A 21,460-nucleotide genomic window follows, 5' to 3' on the forward strand; every position below is an offset into this window, starting at 1 on the left:
TATGGGCTCTGGATTTCTCTATGAGTATGTCACCTAGATACAGTGCTCTAACACCCAGGATGGATTCCTCTGAGTATGTCACCTATATACAGTGCTCTAACACCCAGGATGGATTTCTCTATGAGTAAGTCACCTATATACAGTGCTCTAACACCCAGGATGAATTTCTCTATGAGTAAGTCACCTAGATACAGTGCTCTAACACCCAGGATGAATTTCTCTATGAGTAAGTCACCTAGATACAGTGCTCTAACACCCAGGATGAATTTCTCTATGAGTAAGTCACCTATATACAGCGCTCTAACACCCAGGATGGATTTCTCTATGAGTAAGTCACCTATATACAGTGCTCTAACACCCAGGATGAATTTCTCTATGAGTAAGTCACCTAGATACAGTGCTACAGCCCCATGGAAGCCGTATGGCAGCTCCCTCTTCACTATATTGTGATTTGGTGGATCTGTTGAGCCTGCCCTGCCAGATACATAGTTATTAGGATCACCTCGGGGTCGCTGGGGATCCTGGGAGTTGGAGTCGGATGGAACCTGAGCCTGATGTTATGTAACCCGTCTCCGTGCCTCAGCCAAGAATGGGGCCACTCAGCACTTTTCTAATCCTCTGTGTCAGCAGAGAGAAACCAGCGCATTACTGGGGGCCTCAGTGCGGGGTAAATCCAGTGATACAAAGCAGGGCTCGTTGGCCCGGGGCCCTCAAACACATGGGCCCTCTTGGCATGACGGCGCCGGCTACAGTCCAACAATCACATTGCAGGTCATGTGACTGTATCCTCTGGCCGTTACTGGCTGTAGCCCCCAAACAGCTGATGTAGCTGAATGCTTACCCTATAATACCCAGGTTCATGTTGCTAAGTAACAATTGTGAGATAGAAACCAAACGAGATACAAGATCTGCCCCCCAATTAGTCCAGTTCTTCCTCCCCTTGGCTCGATCTCCCTCCACTCCCCAAGTTTCCCATCTTTCCATCGCTGATCGCACTCAGGGGGTCACACTCGGCTCTGGTCCCAGGCCCGGCCCGATGCTCCAGGCCCACACTAAGGCCATATGGAGCCCAGAAGGGCTGGGGCTCGCAATCCTATAATAGGCCATTGTTTCCAGCCTAACACACAGCATATGCACGTAGGACTGAGATGTAACTCATTGGTTGATACCCTGATGCCCTTGTGGAGACTGAAGCAACCAGAGGGGGGCAGGATTGGCTCAGAAAGTCACCTACCAAGTTAACCCTCAGCTGTCAAGTAGGAGCTCATTACTGACTAGGGCTAATTGGAAAGGTTCCTGGCCATCCTTGTCTCCTTCAGGAGAGCTATGATTGGTTCAGCACAGAACAAGAAAGTAAAGATGTAGGTGGGACAGAGAGTAGGTGAGTACTGCAGTTGGAAGGATAGGGAGCAGGTGAGTACTGCAGTCGGAAGGATAGGGAGCAGGTGAGTACTGCAGTCGGAAGGATAGGGAGCAGGTGAGTACTGCAGTCGGAAGGATAGGGAGTAGGTGAGTACTGCAGTTGGAAGGATAGGGAGCAGGTGAGTACTGCAGTTGGAAGGATAGGAAGTAGGTGAGTACTGCAGTTGGAAGGATAGGGAGCAGGTGAGTACTGCAGTCGGAAGGATAGGGAGCAGGTGAGTACTGCAGTCGGAAGGATAGGGAGTAGGTGAGTACTGCAGTCGGAAGGATAGGGAGTAGGTGAGTACTGCAGTTGGAAGGATAGGGAGCAGGTGAGTACTGCAGTTGGAAGGATAGGGAGTAGGTGAGTACTGCAGTTGGAAGGATAGGGAGCAGGTGAGTACTGCAGTCGGAAGGATAGGGAGCAGGTGAGTACTGCAGTCGGAAGGATAGGGAGCAGGTGAGTACTGCAGTCGGAAGGATAGGGAGTAGGTGAGTACTGCAGTCGGAAGGATAGGGAGCAGGTGAGTACTGCAGTCGGAAGGATAGGGAGTAGGTGAGTACTGCAGTTGGAAGGATAGGGAGCAGGTGAGTACTGCAGTTGGAAGGATAGGGAGTAGGTGAGTACTGCAGTTGGAAGGATAGGGAGCAGGTGAGTACTGAAGTTGGAAGGATAGGGAGCAGGTGAGTACTGAAGTTGGAAGGATAGGGAGCAGGTGAGTACTGCAGTCGGCTCAGCACACAACTAGGAAGTAGAGCAGATGGAGCAGTGTGCTGAGCCGACTGCAGTACTCACCTGCTCCCTATCCTTCCAACTTCAGTACTCACCTGCTCCCTATCCTTCCAACTTCAGTACTCACCTGCTCCCTATCCTTCCAACTGCAGTACTCACCTGCTCCCTATCCTTCCAACTGCAGTACTCACCTGCTCCCTATTCTTCCAACTTCAGTACTCACCTGCTCCGTATCCTTCCAACTTCAGTACTCACCTGCTCCCTATCCTTCCAACCGCTCTACTTTCTAGTTGTGTGCTGAGCCGACTGCAGTACTCACCTGCTCCCTATCCTTCCAACTGCAGTACTCACCTGCTCCCTATCCTTCCAACTGCAGTACTTACCTACTCCCTATCCTTCCAACTGCAGTACTCACCTGCTCCCTATCCTTCCAACTGCAGTACTCACCTGCTCCCTATCCTTCCAACTGCAGTACTCACCTGCTCCCTATCCTTCCAACTGCAGTACTCACCTGCTCCCTATCCTTCCAACTACAGTACTCACCTGCTCCCTATCCTTCCAACTACAGTACTCACCTGCTCCCTATCCTTCCAACTACAGTACTCACCTGCTCCCTATCCTTCCAACCGCTCTACTTCCTAGTTGTGTGCTGAGCCGACTGCAGTACTCACCTACTCTCTGTCCCACCTACATCTTTATTTCCTTGTTCTGTGCTGAACCAATCATAGCTCAAGGGAGACAAGGATGGCCAGGAACCTTTCCAATCGGCCATAGTCAGTAACGAGAGCACTTTGGTAAGCTCCTACTTGACAGCTGAGGGTTAACTTGGTAGGTGACTTTCTGTGCAAATCCTGCCCCCTCTGGTTGCTTCAGTCTCCACGAGGGCATCAGGGTATCAACCAATGAGTTACATCTCAAGCCTATTTTGGACCACGGCTCCTTTTAGGAGCAGCTTGCAGGGGTAGGGCCCCTTTCTTGAGAAGGTTGCCAGTCCAGATGGTAGTCTTGATGCCAAGAATAATAGAGATAGGAAGGTCTATTTCCCAGAATATGAGCAAAACGCGTTGCCCAGGAGTTTGAAATCAGACAGCTGATGTTTTTGTGCAAAAATGTACTATTTTGGGATGTGGGTTGAGGCTTCTGTCCCCAAGCACCGAGAAAACGATGAAACGGAGACACGACGACTGGCACCAATAAACAGACACTGGTTTTCCTGCCATTGGGCACAAAGCCCCCCAGTCCGGCCCTGACCCAGGCGCGTTTCCAGCCACTGAAGGATGGTTTTCCGCTAAATATCTTTATTTCTGTAACAGGAGGGGAAAGAAAAACAGCAGATTGTAGGGAGAATGATAAACGGTTGCATGTGTACGAGGGCCGATGAGATAACTGCCCAAAGATCAGCCCCCGGGGGCACAGAGGGAGCGTGGGATACATACAAAGCCACATGTGGGGCAGAACCCGGACCACACACGCTAAGGAAAGGTGTGTGTGTGCTTTTAAAGGAAAACTATACCCTATTTAGAATTGTCTTGTTGATTCATGTCTATTTGTATTTATTATACACATGGGTGGGAGCTGCCATACTGTTTCCCTTGAGGAGATACCTTGTGCTTTCTGTGCAGAACATTCTCTATATATAAGCGTAGGAGATGAAGGTATATGTAGGGGTAGGGGCCGCCATATAGGAATAGGCACATTCTGATCATTTCCATGTACGATTGTCGGGAAAAATAAGGGCAAGTTAAACCCTATAAAAATCAGAATTCTGCCCCAATACAAGGCTGGAGCAGTACTAATGGTAGGAATATTCTTCTCCTGTCTCTCCTCTCCCCGCAGCTTTCTCTCTCGCTGTCTCTCTCCCTCCCGCCTCTCTCATTCCGTCTCTCCCCTCCCTCTCGACTGGTCTCTCTGTTTCCTGTCATTTTTTTTTTTTTTTTAACTTCTCACTGGACGAAGCCCAGGAACCAGAAGAAAACACATAGAGATCTCCAACCAGCTAAGATCCAGCGCTCCTCTCATTCTGTGGGTTTCTCCTACCTGCGGGGCCCTCACCCACCTCCACCGCCCAACTCCGCTGCCGGGAATCCGACTCCGACTCTTGCCTCTGACATCTTTAGCGATACCCCCAGGGGAATATTTTTGGCTCAAAAAAATATATATATATACACCAAGTCTATGGTCTATAGGTCACTGTATTATTCATTGGATGATATCCGAGGGGCCCAACAAGATGGCAGCTGTTCGGCCAACTAGCGTCACATCTCTCCGGAATGCCGCGGTCTTTTCGAGACGGAATCTGGGACAGATTTTCTATCAAATCCAATGTGTGGATCTGGTTTATGTGGATCTTTAATATCATGGTGTCCCACAGGAGTCCATTGTCTTCTCCTCCCAGTGATACTTGAATATTGTGCCCCTAACAGATCTGCTTGTACCCCTAACGGATCTGCTTGTACCCCTAACGGATCTGCTTGTACCCCTAACGGATCTGCTTGTGCCCCTAACGGATCTGCTTGTGCCCCTAACGGATCTGCTTGTACCCCAACGGATCTGCTTGTACCCCTAATGGATCTGTGTACCCCTAATGGATCTGCTTGTACCCGTAACGGATCTGCTTGTGCCCTAACGGATCTGCTTGTACCCCTAACGGATCTGCTTGTGCCCTAACGGATCTGCTTGTACCGCTAACGGATCTGCTTGTACCCCTAAGGGATCTGCTTGTACCCCTAACGGATCTGCTTGTCTTCTCCTCCCAGTGATACTAGAATATTGTACCCCTAACGGATCTGCTTGTACCCCTAACGGATCTGCTTGTACCCCTAACAGATCTGTTTGTACCTCTAACGGATCTGCTTGTACCCCTAACGGATCTGCTTGTACCCCTAACGGATCTGCTTGTACCCCTAACGGATCTGCTTGTACCCCTAAGGGATCTGCTTGTACCCCTAACGGATCTGCTTGTACCGCCCTGGCCTGCGGTGCTGCCATTGTGATTTACTCTCCGGTGCCTATTTATAGCAGTCATGGAATTAGTCAGTGATTTATATGGATGTGAGTATGATTACGAAAGTCTGGCGTATGGAGACGACGCAGATTTTGGATATTTATATTGCAATTCGGACGAGCCAAGAAGCCCATAAGTTACAGGGGAGTTGCAGTAAAGTGACAATGAGTCGCTGGCGTAAAAAAGGCGCTGGAAAGCGTACCCTGCTGCTGCTTATTCTCCTGGCCTTGGTATTGGGGGGCACGGCGCTCTGCTTGGCCTCTGTCAACCTGATACTGACCACCACAGAATGGGGCAAGAGTCTACACCAAGGACAGGTGCTACTGCATCAGGTAAGGGAATCAGCCAATCGTGGAATAGATCCAGTACAGTAGCTGAATTGCTTGTATATTAGTTGGCCAATCTTGGAATAAATCCAGCACAGCAGCCCAATGGTGTGTATGTCAGTTGGCCAATCATGGAGTAGATCCAGAACAGCAGCCGAATGGTGTGTGTTAGTTGGCCAATTATTGAGTAGATCCAGAACAGCAGCCGAATGGTGTGTGTTAGTTGGCCAATTATTGAGTAGATCCAGAACAGCAGCCGAATGGTGTGTGTGTTAGTTGGCCAATTATTGAGTAGATCCAGAACAGCAGCCGAATGGTGTGTATGTTAGTTGGCCAATCATGGAGTAGATCCAGGACAGCAGCCGAATGGTGTGTGTTAGTTGGCCAATTATTGAGTAGATCCAGAACAGCAGCCGAATGGTGTGTATGTTAGTTGGCCAATCATGGAGTAGATCCAGTACAGCAGCAGCCAAATGGTGTGTATGTTAGTTGGCCAATCATGGAGTAGATCCAGTACAGCAGCAGCCGAATGGTGTGTATGTTGTTTGGCCAATCATGGAGTAGATCCAGAACAGCAGCCAAATGGTGTGTATGTTAGTTGGCCAATCATGGAGTAGATCCAGTACAGCAGCCCAATGGTGTTTATGTTGTTTGGCCAGTCATGGAGTATATCCAGAACAGCAGCTGAATGGCATTTACATCAGTTGGCCAATCATGGAATAGTTGACCTTTATGATCCATAGGTATGACAAAGTAACAGAAGCATTTTGATTAATAATACAAAACACCATTCTGGGCAACTTCCCAATATAAATTATACATTTTCAATAATATGGGGCTAAAAATGGCAGAAAATGGCCATTCAAACCTTACCCCACACCCCACACAAGTAAATGATTCCCAAGTCCCAAAACTGCCTCTGGCAAAGCATTGACTCTCAAACAGCAGCATATGTGGAACTCACCGACACTCCTGTACTGCTGTAAGGGCATTGAGGGATCATGTATTGGTAATAGGGCCCGACAGTAGCCCCTTAATCTGCCCAATAAGTCACCTTATACCCTTAAATAATCCAGTTAGCCACCACAGATTCCTAAATCGTACAGGCCACCACCACTGTACTAATATTAGGCACAGTACAACAGCACTGTGGATCATCAAAGATCACTAACAAGATAGTGGGCCACCAAAGACCCATCATGAGAACAATGATTATCAAAGATCACTAACGAGCATTGAGGGCCACCAAAGACCCATCATGAGAACAATGATTATCAAAGATCACTAACGAGCATTGAGGGCCACCAAAGACCCATCATGAGAACAATGATTATCAAAGATCACTAACGAGCATTGAGGGCCACCAAAGACCCATCATGAGAACAATGATTATCAAAGATCACTAACGAGCATTGAGGGCCACCAAAGACCCATCATGAGAACAATGATTATCAAAGATCACTAACGAGCATTGAGGGCCACCAAAGACCCATCTTGAGAACAATGATTATCAAAGATCACTAACGAGCATTGAGGGCCTCCAAAGACCCATCATGAGAACAGTGATCATCAAAGATCACTAACGAGCATTGAGGGCCACCAAAGACCCATCATGAGAATAGTGATCATCAGAGATCACTAACGAGCATTGAGGGCCACCAAAGACCCATCATGAGAATAGTGATCATCAAAGATCACTAACGAGCATTGAGGGCCACCAAAGACCCATCATGAGAACAGTGATCATCAAAGATCACTAACGAGCATTGAGGGCCACCAAAGACCCATCATGAGAACAGTGATCATCAGAGATCACTAACGAGCATTGAGGGCCACCAAAGACCCATCATGAGAATAGTGATCATCAAAGATCACTAACGAGCATTGAGGGCCACCAAAGACCCATCATGAGAACAGTGATCATCAAAGATCACTAACGAGCATTGAGGGCCACCAAAGACCCATCATGAGAACAGTGATCATCAAAGATCCCTAATGAGCATTGAGGGCCACGAAAGACCCATCATGAGAACAGTGATCATCAAAGATCACTAACGAGCATTGAGGGCCACCAAAGACCCATCATGAGAACAGTGATCATCAAAGATCACTCATGAGTATAGTGGACCATCAAACATCACTAGTAAATAAAAAGGACCACCAAAGACCATTAAGGAGTATAATAGACCATTAGTGATCTCTAAAAAAGCACAGTAGGCCACCAGATCTCTAATCAGTAAAGTGGACCTCCAAAGACCATTAGTGAATACACTGGGCTACTAGATGACTTGTTAGTTCTATGGACCTCCAAAGTGACCAAATGTCACTCAAGCTATTTGTTGAGCAGCTCTCCGGTTTGTAATTTTATCAGCTGTATGGTTGCTAGGGTCCCAATCACCATAGCAACCAAGCAGTGGTGTGAGTGAAACCCTGGCATATGAACAGGAGAGGCCTGAATAGAAAGATACGTAATAAAACTTAGACTTGAGAGGGAAAAATAAAAGTAAATGTAATCAAGGGATGTCTGGAAGTTGCCTAGAATGACATTTAGGGTTTATATCCCCTTTAATGTGCCCCTTTGCCACCCCTGTAAGCAGCCAATACTGGCAGTGTGAGTGTGGGGCCGGGTTTAGTGTATGTCTGTGGGGCGGCCCCACATGGGGGCCCAGGAATAACGGGGGCCGGCCGGAGGGGCAAGGGGGGACATGGGAAGCTCAGGCACGGATAATGCTGACACAGGGCTCTGGGCTCAGCCGTTACCCCGGCAACTCATGTGCATCAGTGTGGGGCCCGCCCCTGGCCCTGTGGGAAATGCAGCATCTGGCACAGATTAGCGCCCAACACATGTTCTTGCCTGTCAGTTATCTAATCAGGCAGTTAGCACAACCGCGGCTTGGCAACGGGGACACGGATACTCTGGCGCCTTACGCTTCTCTATTGGCAGCCACGTAAGGGGCCGGCGCACGTGTTATATACAGGCCAAAACCTTGCGTTAGAGCTGCTGGGGGATAAAGGCAATGAAACCGATTAGAGGTTTAGTGTGAGGGTATGTTGGTGTTAGTGTGAGGGTATGTCGGCGTTAGAGCGCTGTTAGTGTGAGGGTATGTTGGTGTTAGAGTGCTGTTAGTGTGAGGGTATGTTGGTGTTAGAGTGCTGTTAGTGTGAGGGTATGTTGGTGTTAGAGCGCTGTTAGTGTGAGGGTATGTTGGTGTTAGAGCGCTGTTAGTGTGAGGGTATGTTGGTGTTAGAGTGCTGTTAGTGTGAGGGTATGTTGGTGTTAGAGTGCTGTTAGTGTGAGGGTATGTTGGTGTTAGAGCGCTGTTAGTGTGAGGGTATGTCGGCGTTAGAGCGCTGTTAGTGTGAGGGTATGTTGGTGTTAGAGCGCTGTTAGTGTGAGGGTATGTTGGTGTTAGAGCGCTGTTAGTGTGAGGGTATGTTGGTGTTAGAGCGCTGTTAGTGTGAGGGTATGTTGGTGTTAGAGCGCTGTTAGTGTGAGGGTATGTTGGTGTTAGAGCGCTGTTAGTGTGAGGGTATGTTGGTGTTAGAGCGCTGTTAGTGTGAGGGTATGTTGGTGTTAGAGCGCTGTTAGTGTGAGGGTATGTTGGCGTTAGAGCGCTGTTAGTGTGAGGGTATGTTGGTGTTAGAGCGCTGTTAGTGTGAGGGTATGTTGGCGTTAGAGCGCTGTTAGTGTGAGGGTATGTTGGCGTTAGAGCGCTGTTAGTGTGAGGGTATGTTGGTGTTAGAGCGCTGTTAGTGTGAGGGTATGTTGGCGTTAGAGCGCTGTTAGTGTGAGGGTATGTTGGTGTTAGAGCGCTGTTAGTGTGAGGGTATGTTGGTGTTAGAGCGCTGTTAGTGTGAGGGTATGTTGGTGTTAGAGCGCTGTTAGTGTGAGGGTATGTTGGTGTTAGAGCGCTGTTAGTGTGAGGGTATGTTGGCGTTAGAGCGCTGTTAGTGTGAGGGTATGTTGGTGTTAGAGCGCTGTTAGTGTGAGGGTATGTTGGTGTTAGAGCGCTGTTAGTGTGAGGGTATGTTGGTGTTAGAGCGCTGTTAGTGTGAGGGTATGTTGGCGTTAGAGCGCTGTTAGTGTGAGGGTATGTTGGTGTTAGAGCGCTGTTAGTGTGAGGGTATGTTGGCGTTAGAGCGCTGTTAGTGTGAGGGTATGTTGGTGTTAGAGCGCTGTTAGTGTGAGGGTATGTCGGCGTTAGAGCGCTGTTAGTGTGAGGGTATGTTGGTGTTAGAACGCTGTTAGTGTGAGGGTATGTCGGCGTTAGAGCGCTGTTAGTGTGAGGGTATGTTGGTGTTAGAGCGCTGTTAGTGTGAGGGTATGTCGGCGTTAGAGCGCTGTTAGTGTGAGGGTATGTTGGTGTTAGAGCGCTGTTAGTGTGAGGGTATGTTGGTGTTAGAGCGCTGTTAGTGTGAGGGTATGTCGGCGTTAGAGCGCTGTTAGTGTGAGGGTATGTCGGCGTTAGAGCGCTGTTAGTGTGAGGGTATGTCGGCGTTAGGGCGCTGTTAGTGTGAGGGTATGTCGGCGTTAGAGCGCTGTTAGTGTGAGGGTATGTCGGCGTTAGGGCGCTGTTAGTGTGAGGGTATGTCGGCGTTAGAGCGCTGTTAGTGTGAGGGTATGTTGGTGTTAGAGCGCTGTTAGTGTGAGGGTATGTCGGTGTTAGAGCGCTGTTAGTGTGAGGGTATGTTGGTGTTAGAGCGCTGTTAGTGTGAGGGTATGTCGGTGTTAGAGCGCTGTTAGTGTGAGGGTATGTTGGTGTTAGAGCGCTGTTAGTGTGAGGGTATGTTGGCGTTAGAGCGCTGTTAGTGTGAGGGTATGTTGGTGTTAGAGCGCTGTTAGTGTGAGGGTATATTGGTCTTTGAGAACTATTAGTTGCAAATAGCAAACCAAGGCAGTTAGAGCTCCCCTAGAGGCTGCCACAGGTAATGCAGAACTTTCATTCCCCACTATCAGCTACACACAGGCATGTATGTATATTATATGTATGTAACGCAGGGAACTCTGTGTTTTCTCTTTAAAGGATTTGCCCCCCCAGCAGCAGCAGCTGGACTCCGACACTCAGGTGAGACCCCCATATATATAAATGGGACAGTGTGTCTGTACGGAGACCCCTACACCTCCCTGTGCTACTGTGCCGGGCACAGCATTGTGTGTATATATATACTGTATATCAGAAGCATTGTGTGTATATATATATACTGTATATCAGAAGCATTGTGTATATATATATATACTGTATATCAGAAGCATTGTGTGTGTATATATATATACTGTATATCAGAAGCATTGTGTATATATATATATATACTGTATATCAGAAGCATTGTGTGTATATATATATATACTGTATATCAGAAGCATTGTGTATATATATATATATACTGTATATCAGAAGCATTGTGTGTATATATATATATACTGTATATCAGAAGCATTGTGTATATATATATATATACTGTATATCAGAAGCATTGTGTATATATATATATATACTGTATATCAGAAGCATTGTGTGTATATATATATATACTGTATATCAGAAGCATTGTGTATATATATATATATACTGTATATCAGAAGCATTGTGTGTATATATATATATACTGTATATCAGAAGCATTGTGTATATATATATATATACTGTATATCAGAAGCATTGTGTATATATATATATATACTGTATATCAGAAGCATTGTGTATATATATATATACTGTATATCAGAAGCATTGTGTGTGTATATATATATATACTGTATATCAGAAGCATTGTGTGTGTATATATATATACTGTATATCAGAAGCATTGTGTGTATATATATATATACTGTATATCAGAAGCATTGTGTGTATATATATATATACTGTATATCAGAAGCATTGTGTATATATATATATACTGTATATCAGAAGCATTGTGTGTATATATATATATACTGTATATCAGAAGCATTGTGTGTATATATATATATACTGTATATCAGAAGCATTGTGTATATATATATATACTGTATATCAGAAGCATTGTGTGTATATATATATACTGTATATCAGAAGCATTGTGTGTATATATATATATACTGTATATCAGAAGCATTGTGTGTATATATATATATACTGTATATCAGAAGCATTGTGTATATATATATATACTGTATATCAGAAGCATTGTGTGTATATATATACTGTATATCAGAAGCATTGTGTATATATATATATATATACTGTATATCAGAAGCATTGTGTATATATATATATATATACTGTATATCAGAAGCATTGTGTGTGTATATATATATATATACTGTATATCAGAAGCATTGTGTGTATATATATATACTGTATATCAGAAGCATTGTGTGTATATATATATATACTGTATATCAGAAGCATTGTGTGTATATATATACTGTATATCAGAAGCATTGTGTGTATATATATATACTGTATATCAGAAGCATTGTGTATATATATATACTGTATATCAGAAGCATTGTGTATATATATATACTGTATATCAGAAGCATTGTGTGTATATATATATACTGTATATCAGAAGCATTGTGTGTATATATATATATACTGTATATCAGAAGCATTGTGTGTATATATATATATACTGTATATCAGAAGCATTGTGTGTGTATATATATATACTGTATATCAGAAGCTGTATATAGACCCCTACACCTCCCTGTGCTACTGTGCCGGGCACAGCATTGTGTATATATATATACTGTATATCAGAAGCATTGTGTGTGTATATATATATACTGTATATCAGAAGCATTGTGTATATATATATACTGTATATCAGAAGCATTGTGTGTGTATATATATATATACTGTATATCAGAAGCATTGTGTATATATATATATATACTGTATATCAGAAGCTGTATATAGACCCCTACACCTCCCTGTGCTACTGTGCCGGGCACAGCATTGTGTATATATATATACTGTATATCAGAAGCATTGTGTGTGTATATATATATACTGTATATCAGAAGCATTGTGTATATATATATACTGTATATCAGAAGCATTGTGTGTGTATATATATATATACTGTATATCAGAAGCATTGTGTATATATATATATATACTGTATATCAGAAGCTGTATATAGACCCCTACACCTCCCTGTGCTACTGTGCCGGGCACAGCATTGTGTATATATATATACTGTATATCAGAAGCATTGTGTGTATATATATATACTGTATATCAGAAGCATTGTGTGTGTATATATATATACTGTATATCAGAAGCATTGTGTGTATATATATATATATACTGTATATCAGAAGCATTGTGTGTATATATATATACTGTATATCAGAAGGAAAGCTCATTAGAGGAATGGCTCACTGTATAAACCTTATTGCCCCCAACAGATCTATTACCAGAATGTATGGGAGAAGCAGCAATATCTGTACCAGAAGCTGAGGGAGAAGAGCCGGCCCAAGCGCGCAGGTAGCCAATGGGCGGATGTGTTAGTGCCGGGGGTAGCGAGGCCTCGCCCTGTACGTGGGGCACAGTCAGTAAATAATATTATCTGCCCTTTCCTTCCTTGCAGCAAAAAACAGAAACAAACGTAAAACCCTACTGAGTGCAGCTCATTATGAAGGTTTGTGCCCCATATACCCCTCCCTATTGCCCCATATACCCCTCCCTATTGCCCCATATACCCCCTCCCTATTGCCCATACCCTCCTATTGCCCCATATACCCCTCCCTATTGCCCCATATACCCCCTCCCTATTGCCCCATATACCCCTCCCTATTGCCCCATATACCCCCTCCCTATTGCCCCATATACCCCCTCCCTATTGCCCCATATACCCCTCCCTATTGCCCCATATACCCCTCCCTATTGCCCCATATACCCCTCCCTATTGCCCCATATACCCCCTCCCTATTGCCCCATATACCCCCTCCCTATTGCCCCATATACCCCCTCCCTATTGCCCCATATACCCCCTCCCTATTGCCCCATATACCCCTCCCTATTGCCCCATATACCCCTCCCTATTGCCCCATATACCCCCTCCCTATTGCCCCATATACCCCCTCCCTATTGCCCCATATACCCCCTCCCTATTGCCCCATATACCCCTCCCTATTGCCCCATATACCCCCTCCCTATTGCCCCATATACCCCTCCCTATAATTGCCCCATATACCCCTCCCTGTAATTCCTCCTATTGCCCCATATACCCCTCCCTATAACTCCTCCTATTGCTCCATATAACCCCTCCCTATAACTCCTCCTATTGCTCCATATACCCCTCCCTATAACTCCTCCTATTGCTCCATATAACCCCTCCCTATAACTCCTCCTATTGCTCCATATACCCCTCCCTATAACTCCTCCTATTGCTCCATATACCCCTCCCTATAACCCCTCCTATTGCTCCATATACCCCTCCCTATAACTCCTCCTATTGCTCCATATACCCCTCCCTATATCTCCTCCTATTGCTCCATATACCCCTCCCTATAACCCCTCCTATTGCTCCATATAACCCCTCCCTATATCTCCTCCTATTGCTCCATATACCCCTCCCTATAACTCCTCCTATTGCTCCATATAACCTCTCCCTATAACCCCTCCTATTGCTCCATATACCCCTCCCTATAACTCCTCCTATTGCTCCATATACCCCTCCCTATAACCCCTCCTATTGCTCCATATACTCCTCCCTATAACTCCTCCTATTGCTCCATATACCCCTCCCTATAACTCCTCCTATTGCTCCATATACCCCTCCCTATAACCCCTCCTATTGCTCCATATACTCCTCCCTATAACTCCTCCTATTGCTCTATATACCCGTCCTATAACTCCTCCTATTGCTCCATATAACCCCTCCCTATATCTCCTCCTATTGCTCCATATACCCCTCCCTATAACTCCTCCTATTGCTCCATATAACCCCTCCCTATAACTCTAATTGGTCCTCCTGTACCATCCCCATCTCTTAACTCTTATTTCTCTTAACCACTCCTCCCTCTACCTCCAACTAGCTCCGCCCACTGCCCCACATAGTCCCCAGTTATAGCTCCCCCTATTGCCTCTCTGACATCTTGTTTCTTTGCAGTCAGATTACCCAGAGGCTTGGGTCAGACAGAGATGAATGCAGGTAAGTACACAGTCCCCTGTTGAAACCCTGAATGGGCCATACAACTGAAATATCAGCTACTGACCCATAATCCTTATTCCTTTTGCAGACAAAAATGGTACAATCCTGCATTGGGCGGAGGTGCCTCTGAATTCCAGCAGCCCAATCCAGTATGATGGCAAGAGGGGCGAGTTCATAGCCAACCAGAGAGGACTGTACTATCTGTACTGCCAGGTAAGCACTCACTGCTCCGGCCTATTAACCCCCCCCACTCCCCATATAATTGCTTTATTATACTTTCTAGCACATATTTTGTTTGAAGGAGCAGTAATATCTGTATAATTACATTTATGCTACAAAAATCCCTCTAAAGCAGGGGTGTCGAACTCAATCAGAGAAGGGGCTAAAATCTAAAATCCAGCCTAAATCTTGGGCCGAATGGTTTACTGAACAGTCAGAAACTGACAATGTTAACCAGAAATGTGGAACAATCTTTTCCTTAACAGTGCTGTTAACCAACTCACATGCTATCAAGCAAACCATAGCCCCCCATACCCCCCATAGACAGTAGCCCCCACACACAGTACCCCCAATTGCCCCCATAGAAAGTACCCCCAATTGCCCCCATAAACAGTACCCTCCATAGACAGTAGCCCCCACACAAAGTGCCCCCAATTGCCTCATACACAGTACCCCCCATAAACAGTAGCCCCCACACACAGTGCCCCCAATTGCCCCCATAGAAAGTACCCCCAATTGCCCCCATAAACAGTACCCTCCATAGACAGTAGCCCCCACACAAAGTGCCCCCAATTGCCTCATACACAGTACCCCCCATAAACAGTAGCCCCCACACACAGTACCCCCAATTGCCCCCATAAACAGTACCCCCAATTGCCCCCATAAACAGTACCCTCCATAGACAATAGCCCCCACACAAAGTGCCCCCAATTGCCTCATACACAGTACCCCCCCATAGACAGTAGCCCCCACACAAAGTGCCCCCAATTGCCTCATACACAGTACCCCCCATAAACAGTAGCCCCCACACACAGTACCCCCAATTGCCCCCATAAACAGTACCCCCAATTGCCCCCATAAACAGTACCCTCCATAGACAATAGCCCCCACACAAAGTGCCCCCAATTGCCTCATACACAGTACCCCCCATAGACAGTAGCCCCCACACACAGTGCCCCCAATTGCCCCCATAGAAAGTACCCCAAATTGCCCCCATAAACAGTAGCCTCCATAGACAGTAGCCCCCACACAAAGTGCCCCCAATTGCCTCATACACAGTACCCCCCATAAATAGTAGCCCCCACACACAGTGCCCCCAATTGCCCCCATAAACAGTACCCCCAATTGCCCCCATAAACAGTACCCTCCATAGACAATAGCCCCCACACAAAGTGCCCCCAATTGCCTCATACACAGTACCCCCCATAAACAGTAGCCCCCACACACAGTACCCCCAATTGCCCCCATAAACAGTACCCCCAATTGCCCCCATAAACAGTACCCTCCATAGACAATAGCCCCCACACAAAGTGCCCTCAATTGCCTCATACACAGTACCCCCCATAGACAGTAGCCAGCCCGCACACACGGAGCCCCCACAGAAAGTACCCCCAACAGACCAGTGATGTCGGCGGCTCCTTCTCTCTTATGCCGCGGCAACAGGCACTACTATAAGGTTGCGCCTCGTCGCTGACGTGTGACGTCATACGCACGGGCGCAACCTTATAAAAGGGCCTGTTGCCGCGGCATAAGAGAGAAGGAGCCGCTGGCGAAGACTTAGGGAGCGGCGGTACTGCGCATGCATAATAGATTGGCCGTCGAGATCACAAGCCTCCTATGACAGCGCCGTGCGGGCCACATTGCAAGGCCTGGCGGGCCGAATTTGGCCCGCGGGCCTTGTGTTTGACATGAGTGCTCTAAAGCTATAAATATTGCTGTAATGCCCCATACTCACCAGTAGGTGGAACCATATGGCCGCAAAGTGCTCTCATTACTCACAAACTAATAGCAAATCTTCCAAAACCTAAAGCTCCTCCCCCCGGAGAACTAAGAACCAGGAAGGAAAGTAATAGGTAGGTAGAATCCTACTGGGTTTACAGTGATTTTTAGGAGGTATGGAGATCCAAATTATGGAAATATCCCTTATACGAAGCAACCCCAGGTCCCAAAGCATTCCAGATAATAGATCCTATACCTGAACAACTTTCAAAATTCGCCACCACAGCTTAAGGGCTGCCACCATAAATATGGGACACAGTCCAATCAGTGGAATGAAGATAGTGTGTGTGAGACTCCAAGCCAGCCTTGGAGGACAAACCATTGGTCTGGACCCCTTAGCTCATAACAAGGTCAAAGATATGGGAAAAAATGTCCTTTTTTTTTAGCCTTAATTACAAAATATATTGGGCAGAGAAAGGGTTTTCATTCTGACCTCAAAGCTAGACTTTCAGGTGTATCTAAGACCACAAATAGGTATTTTCTCCAAATCTAAGCCCAACTGGCCTTCAGGCTGAGGTCTATCTCCAGGACACGCCCCCTGGGAGCCAGCCCCACAGACTTCCAACCACTGCCCTAAGAGAATGATTTGTCGATGAAGTGCTTAATTGCTGATGGCTTCATTATGGACCAAGAAGCTCCTCAATATACAGCCACAGTGTAAATTAAATGACGAGTCTGCCTCCTTTGCCCCTCTCTCCCACAGGTTCACTTTAACGAGGCCAGAAGCGTCTACATCAAGCTCGATCTCCTGTTAGATGGTTCTCTGATCTTCCGTTGCCTGCAGGAATACTCCACCACTGCCGCCAGCATCCATGACCCAAAGTTGAAAAGTTGTGCTGTCTCTGGCCTCATCGCCTTACGCCCCAACTCATCCCTCCGTCTCCGCACCATTCCAGACGCGAGTCTTAGAGTTGACCGATTCCTGACCTACTTTGGACTCTTCCAGGTTCACTGATGCAACGTTCTATGATGCACCTCCCGAGGAAGATGGTTTGGAGATGGTTTTAGGAAACCCATTCCATTTTGGACATTTTAGAACCAGGAGGAATCTCGCTACTGGGGGCCAGAGGTGGTTTATTTCCAAGGAGATTTATCTGGATTAAAGTAAGGTCCTGGAGTGATAGATCCATACACATATTTGTCACAAATCTGGATTTTAAAATGTTTGATTAATGGGTGCAGGAATGCCTGGAACCCCATACCCAGAGAGAGAGATTGAGACTGCGGATATTATGTCTTCTGGCAACTGAAAGATAAGGACCAGAATGTACTGCCAATCATGAGCAATCCAAGGACTCCGAGTACTGTTCAATTTCAACGTTCTCTAAATTCCGAATCTGGGAACAAACAAGGAGATTTATAAGGTGGAAAATGTGGACTAAAGGGTAGATGAGGACTACCTGGAGCGGAATGTGATGGAAATCTTAAAAAAAACAAAACAAAACTATTGCTCTCACAGCCAGACAGGGTCAAGGATAGCAACATCTAGAATACATGGCTCATCTAGAACACATTACTGCTTTACAAAGTTGTTTATCAAACAACCAGACTGCACTGAAGATCTAGAACAGATTCTAGACTGACTTCCAAAAAAGAAAAAAGGGCAGGATAAGGATTTCAACAATGAAAAGGGAGACTACTACTATGCTCATCATGTACATTGAACCTCAGACAGATCCAACAGAGGCCTAAACACAGTGGTGTTCTAGAACCACATAAATGTCAAGATTTTGGGTTGTTTGAATGCATTTTAAAGCACTGGGTGGAACCCCTATCCAGTGGAGGTGTCAAGGTATCCATACGCCCCAACAGGTTCATCTGTGCTGTACCATAGCTTTATAAACAAACCTATTAAACGTTTCTAAAATGAAACCAAGGACTAAGGATGAAGGTCCTGCCTGTGTGTTAAATCAACAGACTGAACGGCAGAGATAGTGAGGGGCAGTGGCTATATATGATGTGCACATTTACTCATTTATCTACATTAAAGACATAATCAGGTACAGCTGTGGCCCAATTGAAAGCAGTTACATCTTGACTTTCTGTCTTCCATTGGCAAGTATTGAGGGTGACCATCTGGGGTAGAAGCCAACAGTGTTATTAGAGTGCTCACTTACAGCAGAAGGGTTAACAGAGACAAATGTAATAGAAAAGCATCAAGATACATGTCATAGGCACCTTCATTCCTACCAACAACTGCTGGGGGATTACTAGTTGAAGGCATCTGGTTTAGAACTTGGTCTATGGTTTTGTTGGGTTTTCTAGCTCAATGTGTCTGTTCTGTTCTTAGGGTCACATACAGAGACCCAAACTCTCTGGAGCATCTACGATCTCTGAACTCTCCCCTATATTGTCCTCAGGTCAGACCATCTACTTGGCAAAACTCAGATTCCAGTACACCCACTAGAGCCAACAAGGGTGCCAAATGAGACCCAGAGACCCAAACTCTCTGGAGGATCTATGATCTCTGAACTCCCCTATATTGTCCTCAAGTCAGACCATCTACTTGGCAAAACTCAGATTCCCGTATACCCGCTAGAACCAACAAGGGTGCCAAATGAGACCCAGAGACCCACACTCTCTGGAGGATCTATGATCTCTGAACTCCCCCTATATTGTCCTCAAGTCAGACCATCTAATTGGCTCAGACTCAGATTCCAGCACACTCACTAGAGCCAACAAGGGTGCCAAATGAGACCCAGAGACCCACACTCTCTGGAGGATCTATGATCTCTGAACTCCCCCTATATTGTCCTCAAGTCAGACCATCTACTTGGCTCAGACTCAGATTCCAGTACACCCACTAGAGCCAACAAGGGTGCCAAATGGGTTGGGGAGGAGAGCAGCAGAGGTGCAGAATAATTATGCTTTTGTTGAGTAACAGTAAGTGGCCAAGGTATGTGGAAATCAACGATGGTCTGTAGTTATAACTAGATTATAGGGAACTAGAACTTGAGGCGAAGGATAGTGGAATATGGGCTGAATCAGAATATCTGGAGATACTCTATTGCTCTGGTTGGCCCCAGTAACTGGCTACAAGTTGGTCTAGCCTTTAGTACATTCTAATGTTCTGACTAGTTCCAAGTTGGTCTATCCCAGAGAACATTCCAATATCTCACTGACCACATCCTGGTCTGCCCTGCAGATGAAGTAGATCCAGATATGTACAGCACTTGAGTATCATAGAGCCAATGCCACATTAAATTCTAATCAGAGAGAGACAGAGTGTATCAATGTAATCTCAAGCAAATGTGACTGCAAGGCAACTCTGGAAAGAGAGAAGATGATTGGGTCAAGACACTTTGACTGTATTATGGTGAAAAAGTAACCTTCTCATATGCCTCTGCCAACAATGCCAAATTGCTGACCACTTGTGCCTATAATAACGCCCTATACCAGCCTCTCTCTCATAAGCTCCACCCCTTCTGAGGCCCGTGGGAGGTAAGACTTTATACAGGTAAAGGGGTGGTTCACTTTGAGGATATCTTTTAGTATGTTAAAGAATAGCCCATTCTTAGTAACAGTTCGACTGGTCTTCCTCTTCTCTTTCCATCTTTTTAAATGGGGGGTCGCTGACCCCGGCAGCCAAAAAGCTATATGAGTCTACAATTATATTGTTATCTTTCTATTCAGTCCCTCTCCTGTTCATTTTCCTGTCTCTCTTTCAAACCACTGCCTGGTTACTAGGGTAAATTGGACTCTAGCAACCAGATAACTGCCGAAATTCCAAACTGGAGAGCTTCTAAACAGCTAAATCATTAAAAAAAACCTCAATTAGTTGTTGAACTACAGCCACCGCCATTCGCTGGTAGGTGCAGATGAGAGGTCGGAATGCCTGGACTTACAGCCAATATCTACTTATTGATTATATCACTGCAAACCCTGCCACTATACGGGAGTGTGTTGCAACTGTCTCTTTTCAAAAGTGACTGCTATCTGCTGTGTGTGGAGTCCGGGATACTGTCCGTTTCCCATATCCTGACCTTGTTTTGTATGGGGGTCCGGCCATTTATAGGGGGCCAGATATATTAATATATGCATTTATAACTGCCACTTATAATAAAGATATATTTTATAAAGAGCTCGGAGTAATGTTTCTTGGTGGGGGGGGGGGGTTAATATACAACAAATAATATATATAATTGTAAATCAGTTTGGGAATATATGATTGGTAGTGATGTGCTTATCCCAAGAGCTGACATTTCATTTAGAGTCTGGCTGTGGCATGCTGGGAGATGTGAAGATGCCCACTGCCTGGGAATTTGAGTGGTCCTACATTAACCCCCAGGTTCAGCACTTTCCTTTACAGTCCTAGGATCCAAGCCCTGGGGTCTCAGGTTCGATTCCAGCCGGGGGCGCTCTCTTGCACTACGTCTGTAAATTCTCCCCGCCTCCGGCAGCTTCATTGGCTCCTAATAAAAGTGACCAGGAGAATAATGATATTGGCACGGCTTGCCAACGCCGGATTTCCCCAGAAGCGCTCATTTGCATGGCATGATCTTTCCTGGTGACTCATTTAACCCTTTGTTAGGGAATACACCCACAGTTTGGGATAAAAAAAAGGAAGGCAGATGCTCGGGTAAAAGCTGGTGAGACTGTTGTTGTGATCTCCCTAAGGAGAAGGTACAGAAATTATAGTAAGGTAAGTTCTCTACTGCTTGGCTCCCTCTCTCCCCTACACCAACTCACCTGCCCCTCCATCAGCCCCTTCTCTCCCCTCACTAACCACTATCCTCCCCTTCTCCCCCTCCTCTGTGTTTTGGGACCTTTCACTCTCGTCTGTGTAACTTTCGTTTTCCTGTAGACACGACTTTCTTTTCCTTCTTTCTCCCTTTACTCTTCTGCTCC

The 21,460-nt window shown here is 45.8% G+C and overlaps 1 protein-coding gene across 2 annotated transcripts; it reads left to right on the plus strand.

Moving 5' to 3' along the window:
• Nucleotides 1-3,008: 3,008 nt before the first annotated feature.
• Nucleotides 3,009-20,693, plus strand: tnfsf12 (TNF superfamily member 12). 2 transcript variants are annotated; one of them, XM_031899566.1, is made up of 8 exons: nt 3,009-3,616; nt 3,971-5,470; nt 10,489-10,530; nt 12,867-12,945; nt 13,049-13,099; nt 14,573-14,614; nt 14,703-14,827; nt 17,316-20,693. In XM_031899566.1, exons 2-8 carry the CDS (start codon nt 5,180-5,182, stop codon nt 17,565-17,567), a joined length of 882 nt encoding a protein of 293 aa, XP_031755426.1. In that variant the 5' UTR covers nt 3,009-3,616; nt 3,971-5,179; the 3' UTR covers nt 17,568-20,693. The 2 variants fall into 2 exon arrangements, with proteins under 2 accessions (XP_031755426.1, XP_031755424.1); XM_031899564.1 differs by having other exon boundaries at nt 3,009-5,470.
• Nucleotides 20,694-21,460: the final 767 nt, after the last annotated feature.

The sequence above is a fragment of the Xenopus tropicalis genome, chromosome 3 (assembly GCF_000004195.4).
Source record: "Xenopus tropicalis strain Nigerian chromosome 3, UCB_Xtro_10.0, whole genome shotgun sequence".
Lineage (NCBI taxonomy): Eukaryota > Metazoa > Chordata > Amphibia > Anura > Pipidae > Xenopus > Xenopus tropicalis.